This window comes from Pieris brassicae, chromosome 13, assembly GCF_905147105.1.
Source record: "Pieris brassicae chromosome 13, ilPieBrab1.1, whole genome shotgun sequence".
Classification (NCBI taxonomy): domain Eukaryota; kingdom Metazoa; phylum Arthropoda; class Insecta; order Lepidoptera; family Pieridae; genus Pieris; species Pieris brassicae.
In genome coordinates this window covers 3,574,283-3,595,867 of record NC_059677.1, presented here as the reverse complement: position 1 = coordinate 3,595,867, position 21,585 = coordinate 3,574,283, and the positions used below count along the sequence as shown (strand labels likewise).

Below are 21,585 nucleotides of genomic sequence, written 5' to 3'. Positions count from 1 at the left end.
ACCTTTTAGGTCTGGGCCTCAGATTTCTGTATCTGTTTCATGATAATGTGTCAATCTGATAGACAAATATCAGCCGACACACGCCGTCGACTTTTTGGGTCTAAGGCAAGCCGGTTTCATCGCAATGTTTTCCTTCACCGTTCGAGCGAATGTCAAATGCGCACAAAGAAAGTCCATTAGTGCACAGCCGGGGATCGAACCTACGACCTGCAGGACGAGAGTTGCACGATGAAGCTTCTAGGCCAACACTGCTCCTTCTCGGGCAAAAGCAAACTTAAGTAAAATTAAATTACTTATTGTCTGTCTGTATAAAATAAGTATGTTTTTCTTATTATAAGCATGAAAGTAACCTAAAATACATACAACTAATTTGTTTATTAATTAATTAATGTTTATAGTTTCATCGTTAAGAAGTTGTCAATAGGATTTTAAAACGATTACGTATACACACAATAAATATATTAAAAACTTGTTGTATCTTCATAATAAACGCAATTAGTGAACGCGATTACGCGCAAGACTTCCCAGGTTTCTATATCCAGACGTAGTTTATACGAACCGTTTCATAAACAATTAGCGAACTTTCCAGACTTGGCACGGCTGGATATTTCGTAAATAAGTAATATAATATAATTTTTTTTAGTTTTCCGTTTAAATATATAAAATCTTTTCTTATTCGTCCTTGAACTTTTGCGTGCGACTGTCATCCCTGAGGACGAAGTTTCCAATCCCTGCTGCGCATAAATGTACTTTATAATTATACCCTCGGGATCGCTTTCGCATTCTACCAGTACCACAGCGGTATATAGCGTCAACACTCTGGACCACATGGCAGAAGATCGGCAAACCTCCCCTTTCTTTCCCATCTCTTGACCAAGTTTTAAAACTCGCAACTGTATAAAGAGCAAACCTCACCTCTGAGAGCTCTCTAGTACCAACTCCTTCCACTTGTCCGTATTCAATGAAGAGCGGTTTGAATGGTCGACGTCAAGTCCCTTTCCGAGCAGCTTGAACCCTCGTTGCGTTAAGATGTGGACTAACTCTGCATGAGATGATGATGATGAGATGAAATCATCTAGACGTTCATCGTTCCACAACTGGCATTTAAGGCAGTTTACGCTGCGCACCACAGCTATGAGAAACTAACTGCTGCTGCAAACTCACTCCACTTAGGGTCGAGAGAAGCGAAAGACTAATCGAACCATCTTGTAGCTGGTTCCGTCCGAAGTATCCCTCAGGACAGCTGGCGCGCAACAGTCTCATCCGGTAACGCGAAAGATTAGAGGCATTGGGGCCGAAACGACCTCAACCTATTCTCAAACTTTAAATTGGTGAGAACTCCGGCTTACTCGAACGATGAAGCCGAAGATCTGATGACGATGCCAAGTGGGCCAATTTTGTTAAACAGAACTGGCACTGTGGTATGAAACAAACGTAGTGTTAAGGCGCCTAAAGCACGCTCATGGGACACCATGAAAGGCTCGCTTGGTTTTTGGTGGTCCCATTTTTTTATATTATTTTATTGTCGTTTGAAAACCCCGCGTCAATCACGACGTCCATGGGTTCATGCGTACGCGCATTCTCACCTCATTATAAAATATCATCCAACAACAACAACTAAACAACAAGACAACCATCAATTGTCGAGTCGAGAGATCGCAAGGTCGAGAGAAGAAGCGAACAATTCTTTTAATGCGGCTTGAGCTTTAAGCCAATAAGCGGCGGTCACTTACAGGTGAAACTCCCACCCGTTTGCGCCCTGTTCTATGAAATATAGAAAACGAAACGGAAAGTTTACAATCGGCTCTACGCGTCATGCAAGATATTTTAATATATTCTGTGAAACGAAATATCAGATTGCAAAAAGACAATAAAAATTATCCATTAATTCTTATTCCCAACCTAACCTGTGCATTGTTCATCGATATCGTTTTACATGGCATTGTCGTGATGATAATTTTGATGAGGCCAATGTTCTTAGTACCCATACGAGATATAATTCTAAAGACACTAGTATTTTTATTGTATTTGAGGTTTTAGCTGTGCTCAAGCCGCATTACAATTTTTTATTTTTTTATTTTGTTATGTTATGTACACAACTATAGTACATCACTTGGCTCTATTGTCAATAGTTTCCGCGGTGTACGAGATTTAGGAATTTTCATTAGACTTTCTCACACCATGGTTTCCACTATCGTGATTTAGCAGCTCGCAGGTCTTGACCGAGGTCTAAAAGCCTTGGTCGCTTGAATTCAATGCCTTAGCACACACCTGGAGGGCTGTGGAGAGCCCACAGACCCCGCGTCAATCTCGACATCCACGGGGCTAGCGTACGCGCATTCTCACCTCATTAAAAAATATTCAAATGGCGAGTTTTATTGCGAACAAACAGTAGTCTTTCCTCTTTATAATATTAGCTATTATTATTGATATTTTTAATTCTAAGAACCCGCCATAACTCTACTCTAGACAAGATGGCGTCATAGCATATTCATGACATAGTTTGCCTGTTACACGTAAGCAAACTTGCAAGTTTTTTACCTGTTTACAGGCTTGTCACAAATATAATAAATTAAATTAATATAGCTATATTATTTACAAGCACACTACGCTATTGGCGATTCGACTATATCACGTGACTCGCGTATAAATATTAAATTTTGCACAGATTATAACACTGTATCACACCGTTATGTCATGTTTGTAAGTTAGAAATTGTGTTTTATGCACGCTGTACTCCATATGATATGTGTCTTGACTAAACATTTATAAATTAAATGTCTATGTAAAAAGCACTCAAAAGCATTTTCTTTTCGTTTCTATGTTACAAATAAAATTCACCAGCAAAGCGTAAATAGAAATCAACTTACCATTCAATACTCCTATATCCTTTGACACAACAATGTATACTCTTGAACTTATCCTGAAATCCATACTCGAACGGAATTGGCTCCTTTGTAAAGTGCATCCATGATGAATTAGTTGGAAACGTATTCCTCGAACAGTAACCTGCGTGCGCGTACGTTGCGCTTGCGACCAGACCGAAAGCCACAAGCAACAACATTATTGTCACATCCTGCAAACAGAGGTTTCTATTAAACGAATTCTTGTTTTTTATCCACTCAAAAATATCTATTTATCTATTTTTTATTGTAACAATTACTAATTTTCAACTATTTTTATTATTGTCTTTTGTTAACATAGCTTTTACACATTAAGAAAACACTTTTTAAACGGATTTAAGCTATGTATTATTATTATAAACTTATAATTATTTACATAATTTTAGATGTAATTTTTACATAGTATACACATAGCCTCAATCCGTTTAAAAAGTATTTTCGTAACTATTTTTATTTTTACTATTTCTCTTTTTGCGTCTGAGACGTAAACTAACTGTTATGGTCTCTGGCAGAATGACCAGCGCTGTGGAAAACATATCCTCCACAGCATCATGCTGAACCAGGGCCACTTACTACCACACATATTTAAAGTGTCCCGTATTTTAGTGTGTAGTGTAGTAAGTGTTTTATCAGTGAAACTCCATATATCCAATGTGTTAATTTTATGTTTTTTTTTTAAATTAATTATCTGTTTTTTCCTAAATGAATAAATAAATAAATTTCTTTTTCTTTTTTGATTATTATTACTATTATTAAGTACGTGTATTACGTTAGTACTGTCACGTCAAAAATTTAAACTTGCAGTGCTTTACGGATGGTGAATCAATCAATTACAGCGTTAAGTAGTGCATGGCCCGTGGAGGTACCGTTCGTCCGGTTGAGGACTCTCCATCGAGCGCGTCCGTTCTCCGTAAACGCGCAAAGCTCTCGCACCTGCTTTTTATAGAACAGGGGCAAGCCGGCAGGTAGCTCATCTGGTGTTAAGTAAACCCGCCGCCCATTGCCCGAAGGTTCAGGCTCTTAGGAATTGATACGCTATTGAAGTCCCTAAGTCGACGAACTCCTGCCGCGATAATAAGGGACTACGGAGCTTCGTACGGTAATTCTGTGCCGTTAATATTTGTGAATGGATGACGGTAGACACAAATATTTTGTCACGCCTTAGAAAAGGAATGAATTTGCTACTATGTCATAATAGACATAGACAACATTTATTACTAACAAAACACACATACAGAAACACATAAAATAACAATAATAAAAATAATTTAAAAAAATAATAATAATAGACATAACAATTTTTTTAAAGAAAAGGGTTTAATTGTGTAATGCGTGTGTGCTGTGTTTGTAATTGGACCTGGCTCAGCATTATGCTGAGGAGCAGAGTTGTTCCACAGCGCTGGTCATTCTCCCAGAGACCACAGCAGCTAGTTTGTGCCTCAGTCGCAAAAAAAACAAATCAGAATCTAATACTCAGTAAAAACAAATAATAATAGTAAAAGTTAGCAGTGTAGGCGAAGAAGAAAAAAATGTAAATAAAATTAAATTAAAAATAAGAATAATTGTTAAGAAGTAGATAAATAAATATTTTTGGGCGGATCAAAAACTATATTTCGTTGTCAGAGGATATATATAGCATTTATCAAAAACCCACATATTCTATTTTGACAACCGCCCAAATCGACACGCATAATTTCCTTATGTCACCGAGTATGTTTTTAATGAAAAATCAATGATAAAGAAAAACCAAATTTTGTAGCGCCACTGGAATGATCTCTCTATATGTAGAAATCTTCTCTGTGTGTGTATAATTTAACTTCTCGTACGGACCAGATTTTACTGAATTTTTTTGTGTGTGTTCAAGTGTGTGGTACAATATTTTTTGTACCACAGTACGTCTATCGGTTCCGCTGGTTATTGTGTTAATTAACGCAAGTAATAAATAATAATAAATTATTTTTATTAAAAGCAAAATCACAACATAATATATATCATATATTATGATGTGAATATATATCTATATCATGAACGAGACAAGGGATTGAGAGATCTGTATGTCCATGCCTATGTGGTTAGTTCATTTATTGACGAAGGCAAGAAAAAGAAATAACACTGGCCTGAGCCGAATTTGGGAAAAATATAATATGTGTTAAATTATATAATATTATTTATTATTTTTATGATATAAAATTCTCGTGTCACGATTCACCGATTCTTAAGATTTTTTTAATGCATATTCACTAAGTCTGAGAAGCGGCTACTATATATTCCTATATAAGTGATTTTAAAATTATCCAAAAAAAATTTTTTTATATTTTTTGGATAAATTTTTTGTTTCAATTTTTTATAATACAACATACAAAAATAAATACAATCCTTAATTGTCAATGAACCTCTATATTTTACTATAGTATATTTTTTTTATTATCGAACTAAAAATAATGATTCTTATAAATAATATACAAGGCAAAAAGACGTTTGCCGGGTTAGCTAGTATATACACTAGCTATATACAACAAGACATACAAGAATTGGAATGAGATTAAAGAAATTAATTTCAAATACCTAAAAACCTAGCCTAAAAGCCTTAAACTCAGGACTCTTCCAAATCAAATTTGTTTCAATATTCTATTTACCAATTTGTAATTATTATCGTTAGTACTATGTATGTAAGGAATAAAGTAAATACTGTATATTTGTGTGTCGGAAATAAATTATACAAAATAGTTTATTTACATTTGGCTAACCTGTGGCCCAGTTCATAAACAAATTAACATAAACTATAGAACAATAGTCGCATACTAGTCGATACGATTCGATTCGCGTATCATAAAATTTTCAAAATACACTCACATACCCACATATTTCGTTAATAAAATCGGTTTTTGCCAATATTCGATTTAAATCCCCGTTAATGAGAAAAGTTAAACGTGAATCATTAGTATATGGGGTCTTACAAGCTCCTACAACGCGGCACCAATCTACTTAGGGAGCGTTCAGTATTAGGTAAGGAATTTTGGGGGGCAGGGGGGGTCCTCTTGTAAAACGTTGCGATGCGGGGCGGGGATTGAATTACGCGTTATTTATTATACTATTGGATACAGAAAACGTTACGGCGCGTAGAACGTAGAACTTATCCGTACATTGTGAAACAGATCCTAAGTCACATAGCATGTGATTCATGGCGCGACAGGTTTCGACACGCTTTTGTTACGTTAGACCAACCAAACCTCAGTTCAACAAGTTACTTGATATAACGAATACGACGATTCCCTTACGATTTGTTGTATTATGCACTGCATACAGGTTTTCGTAAGTATGAATGATATGGTAAGTTTTACATTCCAAAAAAATCCGCACATCGCTTTTGCAATGTGGTTTGCGTAAAAGTTTTGTTTCATTGTAAAAAAAATAAGTTGTGTAACGTAAAGGTTTCGTACGTCATAGCAGGGATGTATATCAGGTTGTAATATTCTTGATGAGAAATAAATATCTTAAACCATTCTGTTTTTATAACATTACGATGGAATTAATAGGTTTTTAACTTGAATAATTATCCTTCATAATCCAGTGTAATTAGCTGTACTGGGTACGAGCAGGTATATTTCGCTACAGTAACAATACTGGTTCATACTTGCATTACCGGTTCTGCCTTCGTCTCAATTGATTGTACAGTAATGTAAAAAGGTAAAGTTTGACAACAATAGCCAAAAAGGTCACTTAATTGTAACTATACGATAGTTCATATACACTATGGATAAGTATCCAGAGCTTGATATTGAAAAAAAAACGCTGTTAAGCGTCTGAAGTCCATTTGTAATAGTATAAATGCGAATTGCGAAAAAGGTCTATCTAGTTTTTCACAAATATTTCTGTAGCTTCAGTGTCTATACAGTACGACAAAAATTGGAACAAATTCGTATGAATATCTCAGTTCAAACTCAAAGAATTACAATGAGAAAATTAAAATTTAAGGTTTGTTGTATTTAACAATTAAAGAGATTCAATAAATCTTAACCGATTAGATTGACATATATCAAAACGTTAAACGGCTGTCACGAAGTGGTCATACGGTCCCACCTAGCCGTCTTATTACTGATGATCGCCTTAGAGTTATGAAACTTAAAGTACTACAAAATCAGGATTATTCATTCCATGTGACGACTTCTGACGGTGTGAAGGTCTCCTCCTCCTCTCCTTCTTCCACTTCTTTCATCCTCTCCATCGTTATTCATTTTCCTCCGATTTATTGCATCTTTTCTGGTAGCCTTATTTTTTATTTATTTATTAAGTTTCATGAGGAATTTAAATTTAAGGCTGTATTTTAAAGAAACTTTCCATCCATTAAATCCATGTTTAGCATGCAACACCAGCATAGACCTCCAAATGACTGGCTTAAAAAAAAAAAAGAGAATTATTGCTATCTGTGGCTTCCAGTACATTCGTAATGAATATAGGTCGAAAGAACGAACTCACCTAATGACTTATTCCGCGAAATGTGGTTGGTTTTTGATACTTGGAAAAATAATTACATATAAATACTATTTTCAATGTAATAAATAAATAAAACTTGTATTGGCAATCTTGCAAGTTATATTTTAATTATTTCTACGTAGCTACTAACGAACTTTAGTTAATGTAAATATAATCTTATTGTATTGTCTTTCGCTAAAATAGTTTTTAAACATTAAGAAAAACAGCTTTAATCCGTTCAAAAAGTGTAATATAATCTTATTATTTGCTATTAGACACCGGCTTCTTGATTATCTCGCTTTTCAGCATAGGCCTCAAATGTTCATCACAAAGATCAATCTCTTGGTTTCCTCGTCCATGTCTCTCCTGCGTCCATCCATCCTGGCCCATCGCTGGCCATGCGTCATACTCGTGTACGGGTGAAACTTGTGGTGACTGGTCGTAGTTGAATTCGTGTATGCGGTGATGTTAGTTATTTCGACTATGTATTTGCGTGTTGTTTCCAACAGAATGTAAGTGCGTGCTTCTATTTCACCATGCCTCCTGCTGATGGAGGATCATTGACAAATAAAAATTTATTTTATCATTGTTCATTACTTAAGATGTCATGTGGAACATGGTGTAACGGTTGCAGGTCCTTACAAACATTGTGTAAAACAAAAAACTTAGCGATTTAAAAGAGTGGTGGAGAGTTTATTGCCAGTTATCATCCGTTCTACGCCCTTGATTTGAGGACTGGTAGTAAATGTAAAATTAGAAGCATTTAATGTATATTTCTTTTTTTTGACGTTCATAAGTGTACATTGTGTACATTTATATGAATAAATGATTTTTGACTTGACCTGCCACGCTTTTAATATCATCTTCCCATCTATGGTAGATGTCTTCCTTAACATCTCGTTTTATGTCTAGAGCACCATAACGTATTTGGTCCATTTTTTCGTCTTAGGTCTTATAAAATTCCCAGCCAATGTCGATTTCAGTTGTTTGATTCGGTACTTAATGTCATTTTAGTTTGTTTTTAATTAATCGGAGCTTTGTATTTTAAATTTATGTTAAATATCTTTCTATTTTCTATGTAACGGACAACTAAATATCATTCCAGGACATTTTCGTAATCAACAAAATATTTCAGAGTTTAGCACGCATGAACATCCGGTTGAGTATTTTATTTTAACGACATCAAATTAACCTAATTGGCGGTCATGTTTTACATATATCTTTAAGTTACATTTGGTTTTGTAATTCGATCAATTCTTTAGATCCAGATAAGAGCTTGGATATTTTGCATTTTAAACGCAAATTATGCATTTAATACGTTTTTTACTACCTGTTGTGTGTTGTCATTGGTTAAATTTTTAAAGCGAATATTTTATTTTAAATGAGCTGCGTTGGCCTAGTGGCTTCCACATGACTGATGTCGAAGGTTCGATCTCTGCGTGCAATCGACTTTCTATGTGCGCATTTAAGGAGTCCCGCTTGCCTTAGGCCCAAAAAGTCAACGGTATCTTTCAGGCACAGGAGGCTGATCTACTTGCCTATTAAATTGCCAAATTATCGCGAAACCGTCATATAAATCTGACGCCCAGGGTTATAAAGGTCGTTTTTTTTAATGGCATCGTACATATCTTTGCAGCACTAGATTCTGTTATTATGAAGTAACATAAAGAACAGAAGAGCGTCGCAGTCACAAATTCTCTCAAACCAAATTAATTTACCAGTTGTGATAGGATGATTGTGATTAACGATGTACTAATGTTCAATACAATATTTTACCGATAAATACCTATTTAAAGTCAACAATTAAACGCATATAATTTTAGGAACAAAGCGTGACACAGCCGCAAGTATCCGACAGACTTCCGTATGTCAAAAACGAGATTCTTACTTAAGCTAAGCCTGTACTCTCCACAGACGTTTCGAATTAATCGATACAGCTAATGCTATCTATAAATAAAATATAACTTTCGGCAAATAAATTGTCAAAGAAAAATATTGTTGTATTCTTTGTAGGCAGTGCCGTACCTTGAACGTAAAACGACTACTCCAACCACGCAAAAGGTGGTCAAAATCTATTTCAAACACACTAAAATCAGTTCTTAATTTTATTTACGCGTCCGGGGACTTTATTTGATACAAGTCGTTCAACAAGGTGTACACTTGTATATGTGATTTCTGCAATTACAGCCGGCATATCTGGCGGTAATTTGCCGCGAGCTACACTGATCGGTTTCCGAGAAAAGCAGTTGCAGGAGCGGTACGATGCAGTTGGAACGATTAAAGCACTAATTACCGAGCACGGTGCCGACTGGCAACGCAAAAAACTTGCTGCCAGGTTTCTACGCAATGCAACAACTTGTTTGCTGCAGTACATACATGTTCTGTCTGATAAATTATTTCGTTCACTTGAAGAAATTATTGTATACTAACTGCCTATCCACTTCACATGCCTGGACCTTTATTGTTTAAAATACTATCTTTGATATTAGTCCAGTTATTTTTAAGTTCGTTACAAATAGACAGAAATGCACTTTCCTTGAATATGTTATAGAATAGGAACAATAATATGGCTAAGTTTTGACCTTTAAAAAACATATTATGTGTTATATTTTCTTGTGCATGCATGCTCTTTGACTCTGGTATTGTGAACAAAATACTGATTAAAACTTATTAATATGAAGTTAAACAATGACATCATTTACGCTCATCAACATTTGAATATTTGCCGCATTTATAAAGAGTTTCTCCCTTAATCACAATCTGATATAAAATCTACATCATAGAATTACTTGGTGTTATTGTCAAAAAAATTGCACTCAGCATTAGTTCTTGTTTACAAATGGCAAAACTTTTGAAACATATATTAATATATAAACTTGTTAAAAATTAAATTTACACAACTTTTACAAATAGAGAATGTAAGAGCCATTATCTGCAACATTCAGTTATGGCCCCGGCTGTTTATGAAATATAGCTCTATGTATGTATCAGTGTACTTGATATTCCTATTTCTACCTAGACAAGGAAATATTCACAAACATGCTTGTAATGTTGTTCGTAATATATATATATATATGATTAGTGGCTTGGTTGCAAATTTTACCATTTAGACGATTCAAAAAAGAAGTAATATTTGTGACATTTATTTTATGATTCTACATACTATATTGATAAATATTAAATCAGCAATATAACATTGTGAACAAATACTTTCAAAGAAAGAGTCTCTCTTCAATTTAAGAATACAAAACACCAATTATATAATTACGATGTAGGCCTGTTTTTTCAGTACTATATTTACAAACCTGAAATTAAAATTAAAATATCATTTGGATTTAATTTTATCGGAATGAGCCAAACTAAGAACTTTTATATAAGTTCTTATTTCTAGATTTAAATTACATTTAAAAAAACAATAGGATTTTAAAAGAACATTTGTCACATTTATAATATATAAATACTTATACAATAATATATTGTAACTTGTAAATTTATATACAAAAAGCACTGATTTGTAAAATATTAATCTATTAAAATGATAAATTAATACCATGTGGGTCTTTCCATATTTATGTATCTGGGCTACCACATATGGAACAAAAGAAGAGAAATCTTTGATATATAGTATATTAATACAATAATGTTTTACTTGAACTTTCAATTTAAGAAAAACATTGCTATTTCTCTGTAAATACGTCAACTCATTTTAACATATTAGCTCATATGCTTTTTGACCTTTTATAAGATTTTATATTATAAGTTTATAGGTAAATATGTAGTATGTATGTATATTTTCTAAGAAAAAGGAAAGTAAAGTTGATTACTCACCAAAGTATACAGCGGTAAAATCCGAATTACCAAGAATTCAGTAAATATATAATACACTTGAAAATATATCTATGACACAGTTTATACACTACACATATTGAATTCTTCGATATAGTTTAGTTCATTTACGATGACTATTGTTTTAATAAACGTGTTATCCTCAAATGAATGTAAAATAACTTAAAGAAATAGAAAACTCACACACACCTAACACCACCGACAAAACGCAACTGTGAAAAATTCAATTGTCACAGAAAATGTGAAACGACTGTTAGCGGTACTGTCAACTGTCAAGTTAATAGGTGCCAGAGATCCTGTGCACAGAACATGTCTGTTGTCGATTTTAGCTAAAATTACAAGTCAATATTCGTAGTATAAGTCGTTAAGATTAACTTAAATCATAACGAGATAAATTATTTATAATTTATTTATTATGGAAATAGTTCCATAATAAAATAAATATAGATTTATTAATATTTTTTTATTATGAATGAGACAAATGGCTATATGATGACTATATAGTAATCGAACTAAACTAAATCAACTATTTTTTAAATTGTTACAAAAGTAATTTAATAGTCAAATTTGAGAAATTTGACCAATATTGTAAAATAAAAATGGGAATCTATACATTTATGGCGCGATAAAAAATATCTTTGTTCAACTTTTTATTGATGCAATAACCTATGATCCATCCCTTTGCATGACCTTTAACAGTCGCCATTTAACTTCAGCCTCGTTTGTAAAATTCGAAGTACTACTTTCTAGAATACTTACCGTCATCGGCAGATCAGTTTTAAAAGTTGGTATTGCTAATCTTTTTGTTGTGTATGTGTTATGAAAAACTTTAAGATTAGGTTAGGCCTGGTGTTAGTTGGACTCGCACCAGTCTGCCTCCCGTCTAGAGCGTGCAGATGGGGCTGTTTAGTGGGTCTATTGCACCTCACGGACCAACCCTCAGAGATAAAAGAGCCTCTTGGATTTTATTTAAAAAAGGTATCCATTTTCACAAAAAAAGTATTACTAACTTTAGATAGTCTAGTACGCGGGAATTGCAGCCTGCGTTTGCACAGAGTAATAACATTATGCGTGTGTTCTATTCTAGTAAACTTATCACTATTTTTGTATACATACACACTATTTTCAGAAATATAATGCGAGGGTAAGGTAAGTATGAGGTAAGTATGGTATGGGGTGTTAAATAAAGATTGCGTGTGGAATAAAAATAGATTTTTGTGAAATATTGTTGTAAGGCTATTGTTGTAAACTTAATTACTTAACTTAATAAACTTAACTTAATAAATTTCATTATGAGCAGTGTTGCCCTAGTGGCTTCAACGTGCGACTCTCATCCCTGAGGTCCTTGGTTGCACCAATGGATTTTCTTTCAATGTGCGCATTTAACATTAGCTCGAACGGTGAAGGAAAACATCGTGAGGAAACCGGCTTGCCTTAGACCCAAAAAGTCAGGCACAGAAGGATCACCTACTTGCCTATTCAATTCACAAACGATCATGAAACAGATACAGAAATCTGAGACCCAGACCTAAAAGATTGTAGCGCCATTGATTTTTTTTTATAAATTTCATGACTTCATGTTGTATAAATAAAAAATCGTCAACATATAATTTTATTATTCCACGACAAAATCTTTTACCAATCCAATTCCCACGAAACTTATTTTTTCTTCACTTTAGTCTGTGGTTTTTTAGCGTTCTTCAACTGTTTGAAGACTCCGATACACCGTCGAACCATTACACCGCGCCACCACGCTTGAATGCGAGTGGCCGCCAGACGGGAGCGTTCCTCACGAGCGAGCCTCGCCGACCGATCCTGTTTGAAGCTCAGCCAAGCGCGCATTTCCCCTGCGTGCAAGTCGTACTGCAAGGTATAATTAACCTTATACAGATATACATTTGCCACTGAAGTACTAAACAAACTCCATAGATTACCAAATCTGACAAAAAGTTTGCCATTTTACTTATAGTGCGCAAGAAAAAGTTGGGTCTGTAAATATTTTAAACTTTTGATAAATGCTTTAAAAATTCCTGCGTTTTGTTGTTTTCTATATAGTATATGTATTCTTTTGTTACTTTTCGACATTCAACCGGGCAGAGGAATCTCCGACCAATGGGCTTTATGGATATGTGTGCATTTAACACAGAGATTCAAAACAGTCGACGGTGAGTGTCAGGCACAGAAGGTTGACTGACTTGGCTATTGGAAATGATCACGGTTACAGAAATCTGAGGCCCAAGTTGTATCGCCATTGGTGTAAGTGTTGAAGATGAATGGGCTTTCTCTCTTGACTGTTCTAATACCAGAAGACGGACACCAATAAAGTCAGGATATTCGCTTATTTCCTAAGCTTATCTACCTGAATATGAAATTTTAACTAGTACTCCGAAGAGGGTGAGCAAATAAATGTAAGTATAAAGTTTTTGGACTCACCAGCTCCTGCAATTCGGTACGTCGATCAACAGCTTCTTTTAAATTCTTGGATTTAATTTTCAGTCTCTCATTTATGTCAACAATATCCTTCATATAACGACATTTCCAATTCTCTAACGACTCCTGGCGCTCCTAAAAAATACCATAATTCCTCATAGTTCTTTCCAACTCTGTCAACTGCTGTCAACTGTCAATACACGACGATAGTTTGACAGAGCGACATGGTTTTATTTAAAAAAAATATATATAGTTTAATACGGAGCTAACATTATTAATATTTATTGTACTATATTATGTACCTATATCGAAAAAATATATACTACTAAAAAACAACATTGGAAAAGGAATGAGTCGAAATACCAAAGAGTTAATACTTAGTTTTAAATCTCTTTGCTAATAACCCCATTCCTAGGTAATTGTTTTTGGAAAGATATTTATTTTTATAGTATGACACTTATAAATTTTCTATTGAGTTAGATTCTTCCAAAAAACTTGTTAGAGTAAAAAACAAAAAGATTAATAATATTAATTGAATATTTGAAATACTATTTAAATCGAATATCGTAGAAAATAACGAAAGGATTTTTACAAATCTAACAATTATTGACTACACAAAGCGCGGGAAAAGGTGAAAAAATGGCGGTCCAGTTTGCTTGCTTCATTAGCATTTTGCTAATCAAATTAAAGCAATGACACTATGACATTTAATAAAGAAATAATAAATAAGACTAAAGATGCCAACAGGCGAATACCAAAGTTAAATGGCGGGAACTCTAGCTGTCATGTGACATATTCAAATTATTACGGTTCATTATTATTTTAAAAAAAAAGTTTCTGTGCGATATCTATTTATTATGTGTGCATTATCTATGTAACAAAAACTAGAACAAAAACCACATCCTATTAATATCGTAAGAAAATAAGTCATGTCCCGAACGTCAAATTTGAAAGTGCCATGTCATGTTCTTAGAAATAGTTTTAATTATAGTTCAATTTAGACACTTGATATTTGAATTTATAAGATAAAAACTCTACTAGGAGGAGGTTAGGTATACCAAGTTACAAACAGTTTCTAAGGTGAGTTACGTTAAATTGTTTCTATTTTGCAGATATGATCTTTGTTTTTAAATACAGCTTTATTTTATACTATTATCGTGTGTTCCTCTCGTGAATGCTTCGGTCAACAGTCCATGACCTATCAGCGTGAATACACCGAGAGCGGCCAAGTCCATGAAACAAAAATATTATTTTCATAATAGAGCCCTCTCAGGACACTACATTAATAAATAAGCCCCTATTCGCTGGGCGCCTGAGCTGAGAGCAGAAACTGTTGGACTAAGTGTTTGAAAATATTATATATTAGTAGGCCAAAATACCCTATATTTTAGTTGCGTTATACTTTCCTACCTTTAAAGGGCCTTATGGCCTTTTACCCGAATTGCAATTCATAAACGTTGTACAAATCGTTTTTTTAATAAATTTTCAAGCCTAGCTCAATTCAGTCTTATTTGGTTCGGAAATGCGGATTTTTGATTGATAGTTCAGGATATTAAATGTCTTTCGACATGTAGCAAAACTAGCATAATATAACATATATGAATAATAGTTATTTTAAATTCATTTATATATGTGTTGCAGTCAACTAGCTTAATTAGCCGTTCAATTAACAGCCTAGCCTTTAAACTAAACAGCGCTGTTTAACTAACGGCCTGAAAGATATTCAGCCGTAGCGTTTGTTACAACATTTAATAAACTGGCGTTGTAAAATATGTTTTTTTAAATTAAATTGCTCAACTCAAATTGTCACTGCACTCTTGCATTGTATTTCTTGCCTTTTATGGAACTTTGGAAAACGCCAGCAAAGTTGTTGTTTGCCGACGCTATATTGTCAGTTTAAAGAGTTTCGTTTCGAGTTTGAGAGTGGCAGAAAGTTGAATTAATTTTAAATTAACAGTCAACAGGCTAGGCAATTATGAAACGTCATCGATCCAAGTCATTTGCCTAGCTGTTTGATCAACTGGCTGAACATTTTTCAGGCCGTTAGTTAAACGGCTGTTAATTGAACGGCTGATTAACCTAGTTGACTGCGACATATATACTGACCTTTATCTGTAGTTCATAAATTTTTATCACTTGCTGATGGATCCTTTTTTCACAATCTGTTGAAGGCGGAAGGTGTATTTTTTCTCTGTGCTCTAAATCCACAGACTCCGCACGGGCTAACAGCCATTTGTCAACATAATTTAATCGCATAGTCGTATTCATCACAGTGTCCTAAAAAGTTTTTATATATTATAATACTTGCGATGGACTTAACCAGTAATTATGACATATCAGACAGTTTCAGCGCGTCGTAGTTTCGTACTCCAAATGTAACCGATGGGCTTTCTATCAATGTACAAATGTTAAATGCGTACACATGATTATACCAGCATGACTTAGTCCCAAGAGAAAAGCCACTGTCAGATACGGAAGTAGAGTGGTTCGAATCGTCGACATCCAGTCACTTTCCAAGCGGCGTGATCCTTTTGCGTTGCGAAGAGACATGGGGTCTCTCTGCATCTTCTGCCGCATTTACTACAAAGAGTGCTCAGAAGAGTTGTCCGGATTAATAGCTGCAGCTGAGTTTAATCATCGCACGTCGAGGCAGGACACGAACTTCCACTCGTATCTCTTGACCGTTTTCCTCAAATGAGCGTTGTTAAGGCAGTTTTTGCCGCGCACCATCACCATTTGGAACCAACTGCTAACTAAAGTATTTCGGAACCAATTCGACTAGGGTCCTTCAAAGAGCGTAAAAATTCTTTAAAAGCTGGCACTTGCGAGTCTTATGGCAACGTGAGTGTCCACAGGTGGCGGTATCACTTAACATTTGGTAGATTCAAGCGGCAGTTGACCAGGCATCTACTGGATAAAAGTGCCCTCCATTAGGAGACATCTGACTTACCATGACGTGGGATTGTGGCCAAACATATTTCCAAGTAGGTATACAAAAAGACTCTCAAACAAAGCTATGGGCAAGTTTGCTATGATATATAAATAATGAAGATAGACAAAAGTTTATTTAATTTTAAAGTACCTTTATGATATCCTTAAGCAGAGCAATATTGAGCTCACAGTGGCGTAGTTTAGCTTCAGACTCCTGGCGCGACTTCATTAATTGTATTGTTATGGCTTCTAAGGAACTGTAAAAAAATAATTATAACCAACTACATTTTTTATAGAACCCAGTCGTTTTTACCTCTCGCGAACCCTCTGGTAGTAAGAGTCAATAGGCGGTGGTGTCACTTAACAGGTGAGCCTCCTGCTCGTTTGCTCGGAGTTTAACATCTTCGTAGACCTTTGATCTAAATGAGAATTGACAAAAATTACGCTTCATTCGCGTTTCCAAGATACGCCGTAGGGACTAGTGTTTCGTTATCTTACCCAGAGAAGCCTTTTGAATGTTTAATTTAAATGTTTAAAGCCAGTACTTATCAGAATTAAAAATTTATTTCTTTTACAGAATAATAAAATAATGATAATGTCTTTAGAAAACCTCTGTGGTTTGTATAAATGTAAAAAAAACCATACCAGTCTTGATTAGGAACGCGACAAACACTGGCGGATCTACACATTTCCAAGGCTATGAAGTTTGTGCCGCCCTCGCCTTTATAATTCTCATAATCTAAATTATTTTTACAATCTAACAGATGCGTTGAAATTGCAATTGTTAAAAATGTGTGCGTGTACTAGTGTACATACCTAAGAAGTGAAACTTATATTTCGAAAAATCATCTACTATATGCAACTTTACAGAAATTGGTTAAATAGGACAAAGTTTGACAAAAGGCTTTTATTATCATAGACATGAATACAAATAATACAATTATTTCATTTTACCTTATTACTGCTAAGATTATTACAGAATTACATTAATTGTAATAGAATTATAACTATCATTGTTATCGTTATTAGATATTATTGTTATTAATGGCTTCGAATCTCTTGGAATCAACCGTGGTAGGGACAAGAAAAAGATGGTTCGTAACTGAAAAATGTGACGCGTATGAATATACGTATGGAATTAAGACGTTTCACTTTCTGGAACAGGGACTTTCACATACAAAGAGTGAGCTAATCGGACGCAGTTGGATTACTGATAAGGTGTTTTACTCTTTAATATAGAAGTTTGTTACACTGAATGTACCATGACAAGTGAGACGGAAGAGTCTTCGGCGAAATTTGTTTGACTTTTATCTGTTATCATCAGTAAACGTCAAAATAGTTCGATTTCTATTAGGTAACGAAACTCGGACCCCAGATTTGAATATAAAAATAGAATAATAAACTGAAATGGTTTTAGAATTTCTATATAAAATAACTAAATACATACGATTTTAATTGTTCGTGACGTTTACGCAGTTGCGTCTGATGTAAGGATGTTCTCTGCAATATCGTTATGGCGTTTTGAAGTACGGACCAGTCTTGATCATTTATCAGCTCTAAAAGGGTGCGTCTGAAGACATCCTTCAAGAGGTATCTTGAACAATTATATACGTAACTATTTTTCCCAATTAGTATAGTAACACTTTTTTCAATTATATTTCGAGGGCTTTACAGTAGTGTTAAGCGAGAGACTGTATCTCAATCTAAAGTTGGCCTATCTCAATCTACAGTACGCTTCAGCGTGCGACTCTCATACCGAGTGTCGTAGGTTCGATCCCCAACCAATGGACTTTCTTTTCATGTGCTCATTTAATATTCGCTCGAACGGTGAAGGAAAACATAGTGGAGAAACCCAAAAAATCGACAACCTATGTCAGGCACAGGAGGCTGATCACCTACTTGCCTATTAGATTGACCAAATCATGAAACAGATACATAAATCTGAGGCCCAGACCTAAAAGGTTGTAGCGCCACTGATTTTTTAATAGATTTTGCTACAGCTTTCTGTCGTATATAAATACATATAAATACACAGAGAAAGCCGTATCAGCTACTAATAAAATAATCCATAAATCATAAATGTAAAGCGTATACTTTTTCAGATTTTTTGTAGTGCTCTCTATAGCTGATATTAATCAGAATACAGAAATGACATTAATAACGCCATCTCGCGTATTTTAACTTACCGCTCCCGAGTAAGTTTTTTTTGTTGGTGACTCTTCTTTTTGCTACAGGTGGCGTAGTAGAGCTCATGGTATTTTGCACAGCTATCTGAACGAAGGTATAAAAATATCACTAGATGGCGTTGTTTTACAAATATTATACCTTATTAAGATTGACTAAGTTCACAACATTGTCACGAGATGGCGCTTATATAAATATTGTTGATTCAATAGGTCTAAGAATCACTAGATTATTTTGTACTATGTCAGTCAAGATGTGTCTCTAGATGGCGCTTATTAAAATAATAATCTGCTATTGTTATACAAGCTTCATTTTAAAATCAATAGAGTATACTACTTCTATACGTAATGACATTTATGCATATGCCGTTAGATGGAGCTATAACCATGAAAGTTTATAAACTTTTTTTACATTAAATTTATATTAAAATATAATTATTTTTTAATACTCTTATAAACATAATAAGATCTATAATACGCAAAACAGTTTATAATTTTAATTATATTTTATTGTTATTTTTATTTATATCAAAGAGACATGTCAAAATGTTGCTGAGCGTAAAATTCTAAAACGGCTAGACTAATTGGGGATTTTTTAAATTTATTTCTTGAACTCTGTGGAAGGTTTTTATGATAAGAAAAATTATAAGATCCTAGCTTCGGTGGCGATACAAAAATTGTATCATATGGAAGTCCAAGAATTTATATACATTTAAATCTCTTACCTACAAGTTGTATTTGTAAATTAGCCGCCTCTAAGTTGATAACAAATAGAATGACGTCAATCTCTGCAATACTGAAAGTGGGAGCACAAATATTAGAAAATACTTTTCGAAACATCATTATTTTTGATATGGGGAACTAACGTTCATAAAAAACAGCCAACGCAGACCATGGAAACCCATTTTAGTGGGAGAGTTGCCGGCTCATGAGCGACAAGGATGGTCTAACAGCTGACCCTGGGAAGACCTCTTTCATAGTTGACTAGTTCGCAAACGAATATGCCTAGTTAAGGGCAACCGTGGAAGACTGAGACTGGCCGAAGAGCCGCTAGTACAGCGAAAGGAAATTTCGTGAGGAAACCATTCCTTATAAGTTAGGCAAAAGTCGACTTGCATCAGTCACAGAAGGCTGATCACTTGTATACAACAAAAAACAGATATATATATATAGGTGTTTATTTATCAAATAATAATAACTTTATACATGACTTCTATTTATAATCGATTGTTGTTTATGGGTTGTGTATCTGTTAAAAAAATTACTGTATTTTTATCTGTCTTCTGTTTCTTGTCTGCTACTGTACTTTTTAATTATAATATAATTGTCTTTTGTTAACATATAACTATGTATTATTATAGTTAGTAGTCAGTTAGTCGATATCAACTCCGGGGACATAAATACAGATAATACAACTTTCTCTACACCTGTGATACTTTTTGACATTTTGTCTTCAGTCACGCGTGACCACGCACGCTGTAAGGCACGCGAATCGTCGGAAAATTTTTAAATTATGTAAAATAATTATAATTTTATAATAATACATAGCTTCAATCCGATAAAAATGTATTTTCTTTCAGTATAATATAATTAATAATCGTCATGTATTATTATAATTTCTATTAAATGTTCTTATTGAGAAAAAAGTATCCTAAACTGTTAAATATCATTGCAACACAAATATTAAAGAGATAACTTACTTATGGTCCACCATTTTTTAATGAAACTTATCACAGAACATATATAAGAATTAAAAAGTGAACTAGATCAAAGCTTTACAGTTAAAATTGAACGCTTGATTGCTCTGCTCGCTATTGAACAATCAAGCAACGCAATGTTTTTTAACAGAACTTTTTGAGATGAATTAATATCCAAATACTGTTGCAAACAATGTTTCTGGATGTATAACGTTTGAACAGCAGTGTCGTACTGATTTACATATTATTTCAAATAACATCATTGAATCCCCACTAGTTTTAACGCCGACCGTTTTGTCTGTTAACAACGGTTTGATTGGTCGATAAAACGGAGTTTACGGATGTTTCATTTATTAAGTTATCCATTTGAACACCTATTTGCTAATAATGTATTTATTTATACTGTGTATTGTATATATTTCCTTTTAACACATAGGTTATTAACAATATTTTGTATATATTACGAAACTTATTGGAGGAAATCACCAGCTCTGGGGTCACTGTCACTACCAGGCGCCAACTTTAATAAGCGTCTGTATACTTGAACCCCTACAGAATCTCTACCCCAAAAGGAGCAAAAGCAAAGTTGGAGGAATGACTCTCATATTAGAGCTGTTTATTGTTTTACGGCTCATATCTCATTTCCATACTCTCGGCCAACAACGAGAATTCATTCCAAAAAACAACGACACAGGTGCACAGCCGTGATTCGAACGCATGACTTCAGACCTCCTCACTTAATAGTAACATAGCTGTATGTTTTCGAGATATGTAATATAGTTGGTTGTCCTCAGCATATTATTTTAATGCGTATAAAATATTCACTAAGGCACTTTCTTTTATGTGCACTAAAGCTTATAATTTAAATAACAAAAGGTACATTAGTTTTCATCACAATTGGTTAGATATCCAGGCAAAATTTAGTAATATTATTGTTAAGCCAAGATAAATTTAGATTTTTGGTAGGATAATATTATTTTACAGTGTTGATACAAGGCTTTAAGAAAAATATAAGGTCTGCGCCTCAGATTACTGTATCTGTTTCATGATTATTTATTTTATAGGCAAGTAGGTTTCCTCACAACTCACCGTATGTAAAATGCTTTAATAGAAAAAGTCTAT

At 34.2% G+C, this 21,585-nt stretch overlaps 2 protein-coding genes across 2 annotated transcripts in view; both read right to left on the bottom strand.

The window, feature by feature from the left end:
* LOC123717780 overlaps nucleotides 1–11,441 on the bottom strand; it is a 49,083-nt gene extending 37,642 nt beyond the window's left edge. The window contains exons 1-2 of the mRNA XM_045673966.1: nucleotides 11,205–11,441; nucleotides 2,871–3,076 (exon numbers count right to left, since the gene is read on the bottom strand). Of these exons, the coding sequence (XP_045529922.1) occupies nucleotides 2,871–3,064 (194 nt within the window). The 5' untranslated portion in view covers nucleotides 3,065–3,076; nucleotides 11,205–11,441. The remainder of the gene's footprint in view (nucleotides 1–2,870; nucleotides 3,077–11,204) is intronic.
* Nucleotides 11,442–12,851: 1,410 nt separating this feature from the next.
* On the bottom strand, nucleotides 12,852–18,166 carry LOC123717835 (dynein regulatory complex protein 9-like). Its single transcript, XM_045674072.1, has 5 exons — nucleotides 18,031–18,166; nucleotides 16,735–16,840; nucleotides 15,759–15,929; nucleotides 13,656–13,787; nucleotides 12,852–13,085 (listed from the first exon to the last, which is right to left on the bottom strand). Exons 2-5 carry the CDS (start codon nucleotides 16,810–16,812, stop codon nucleotides 12,882–12,884), a joined length of 585 nt encoding a protein of 194 aa, XP_045530028.1. The 5' UTR covers nucleotides 16,813–16,840; nucleotides 18,031–18,166; the 3' UTR covers nucleotides 12,852–12,881.
* Between the last annotated feature and the right edge of the window lie 3,419 nt (nucleotides 18,167–21,585).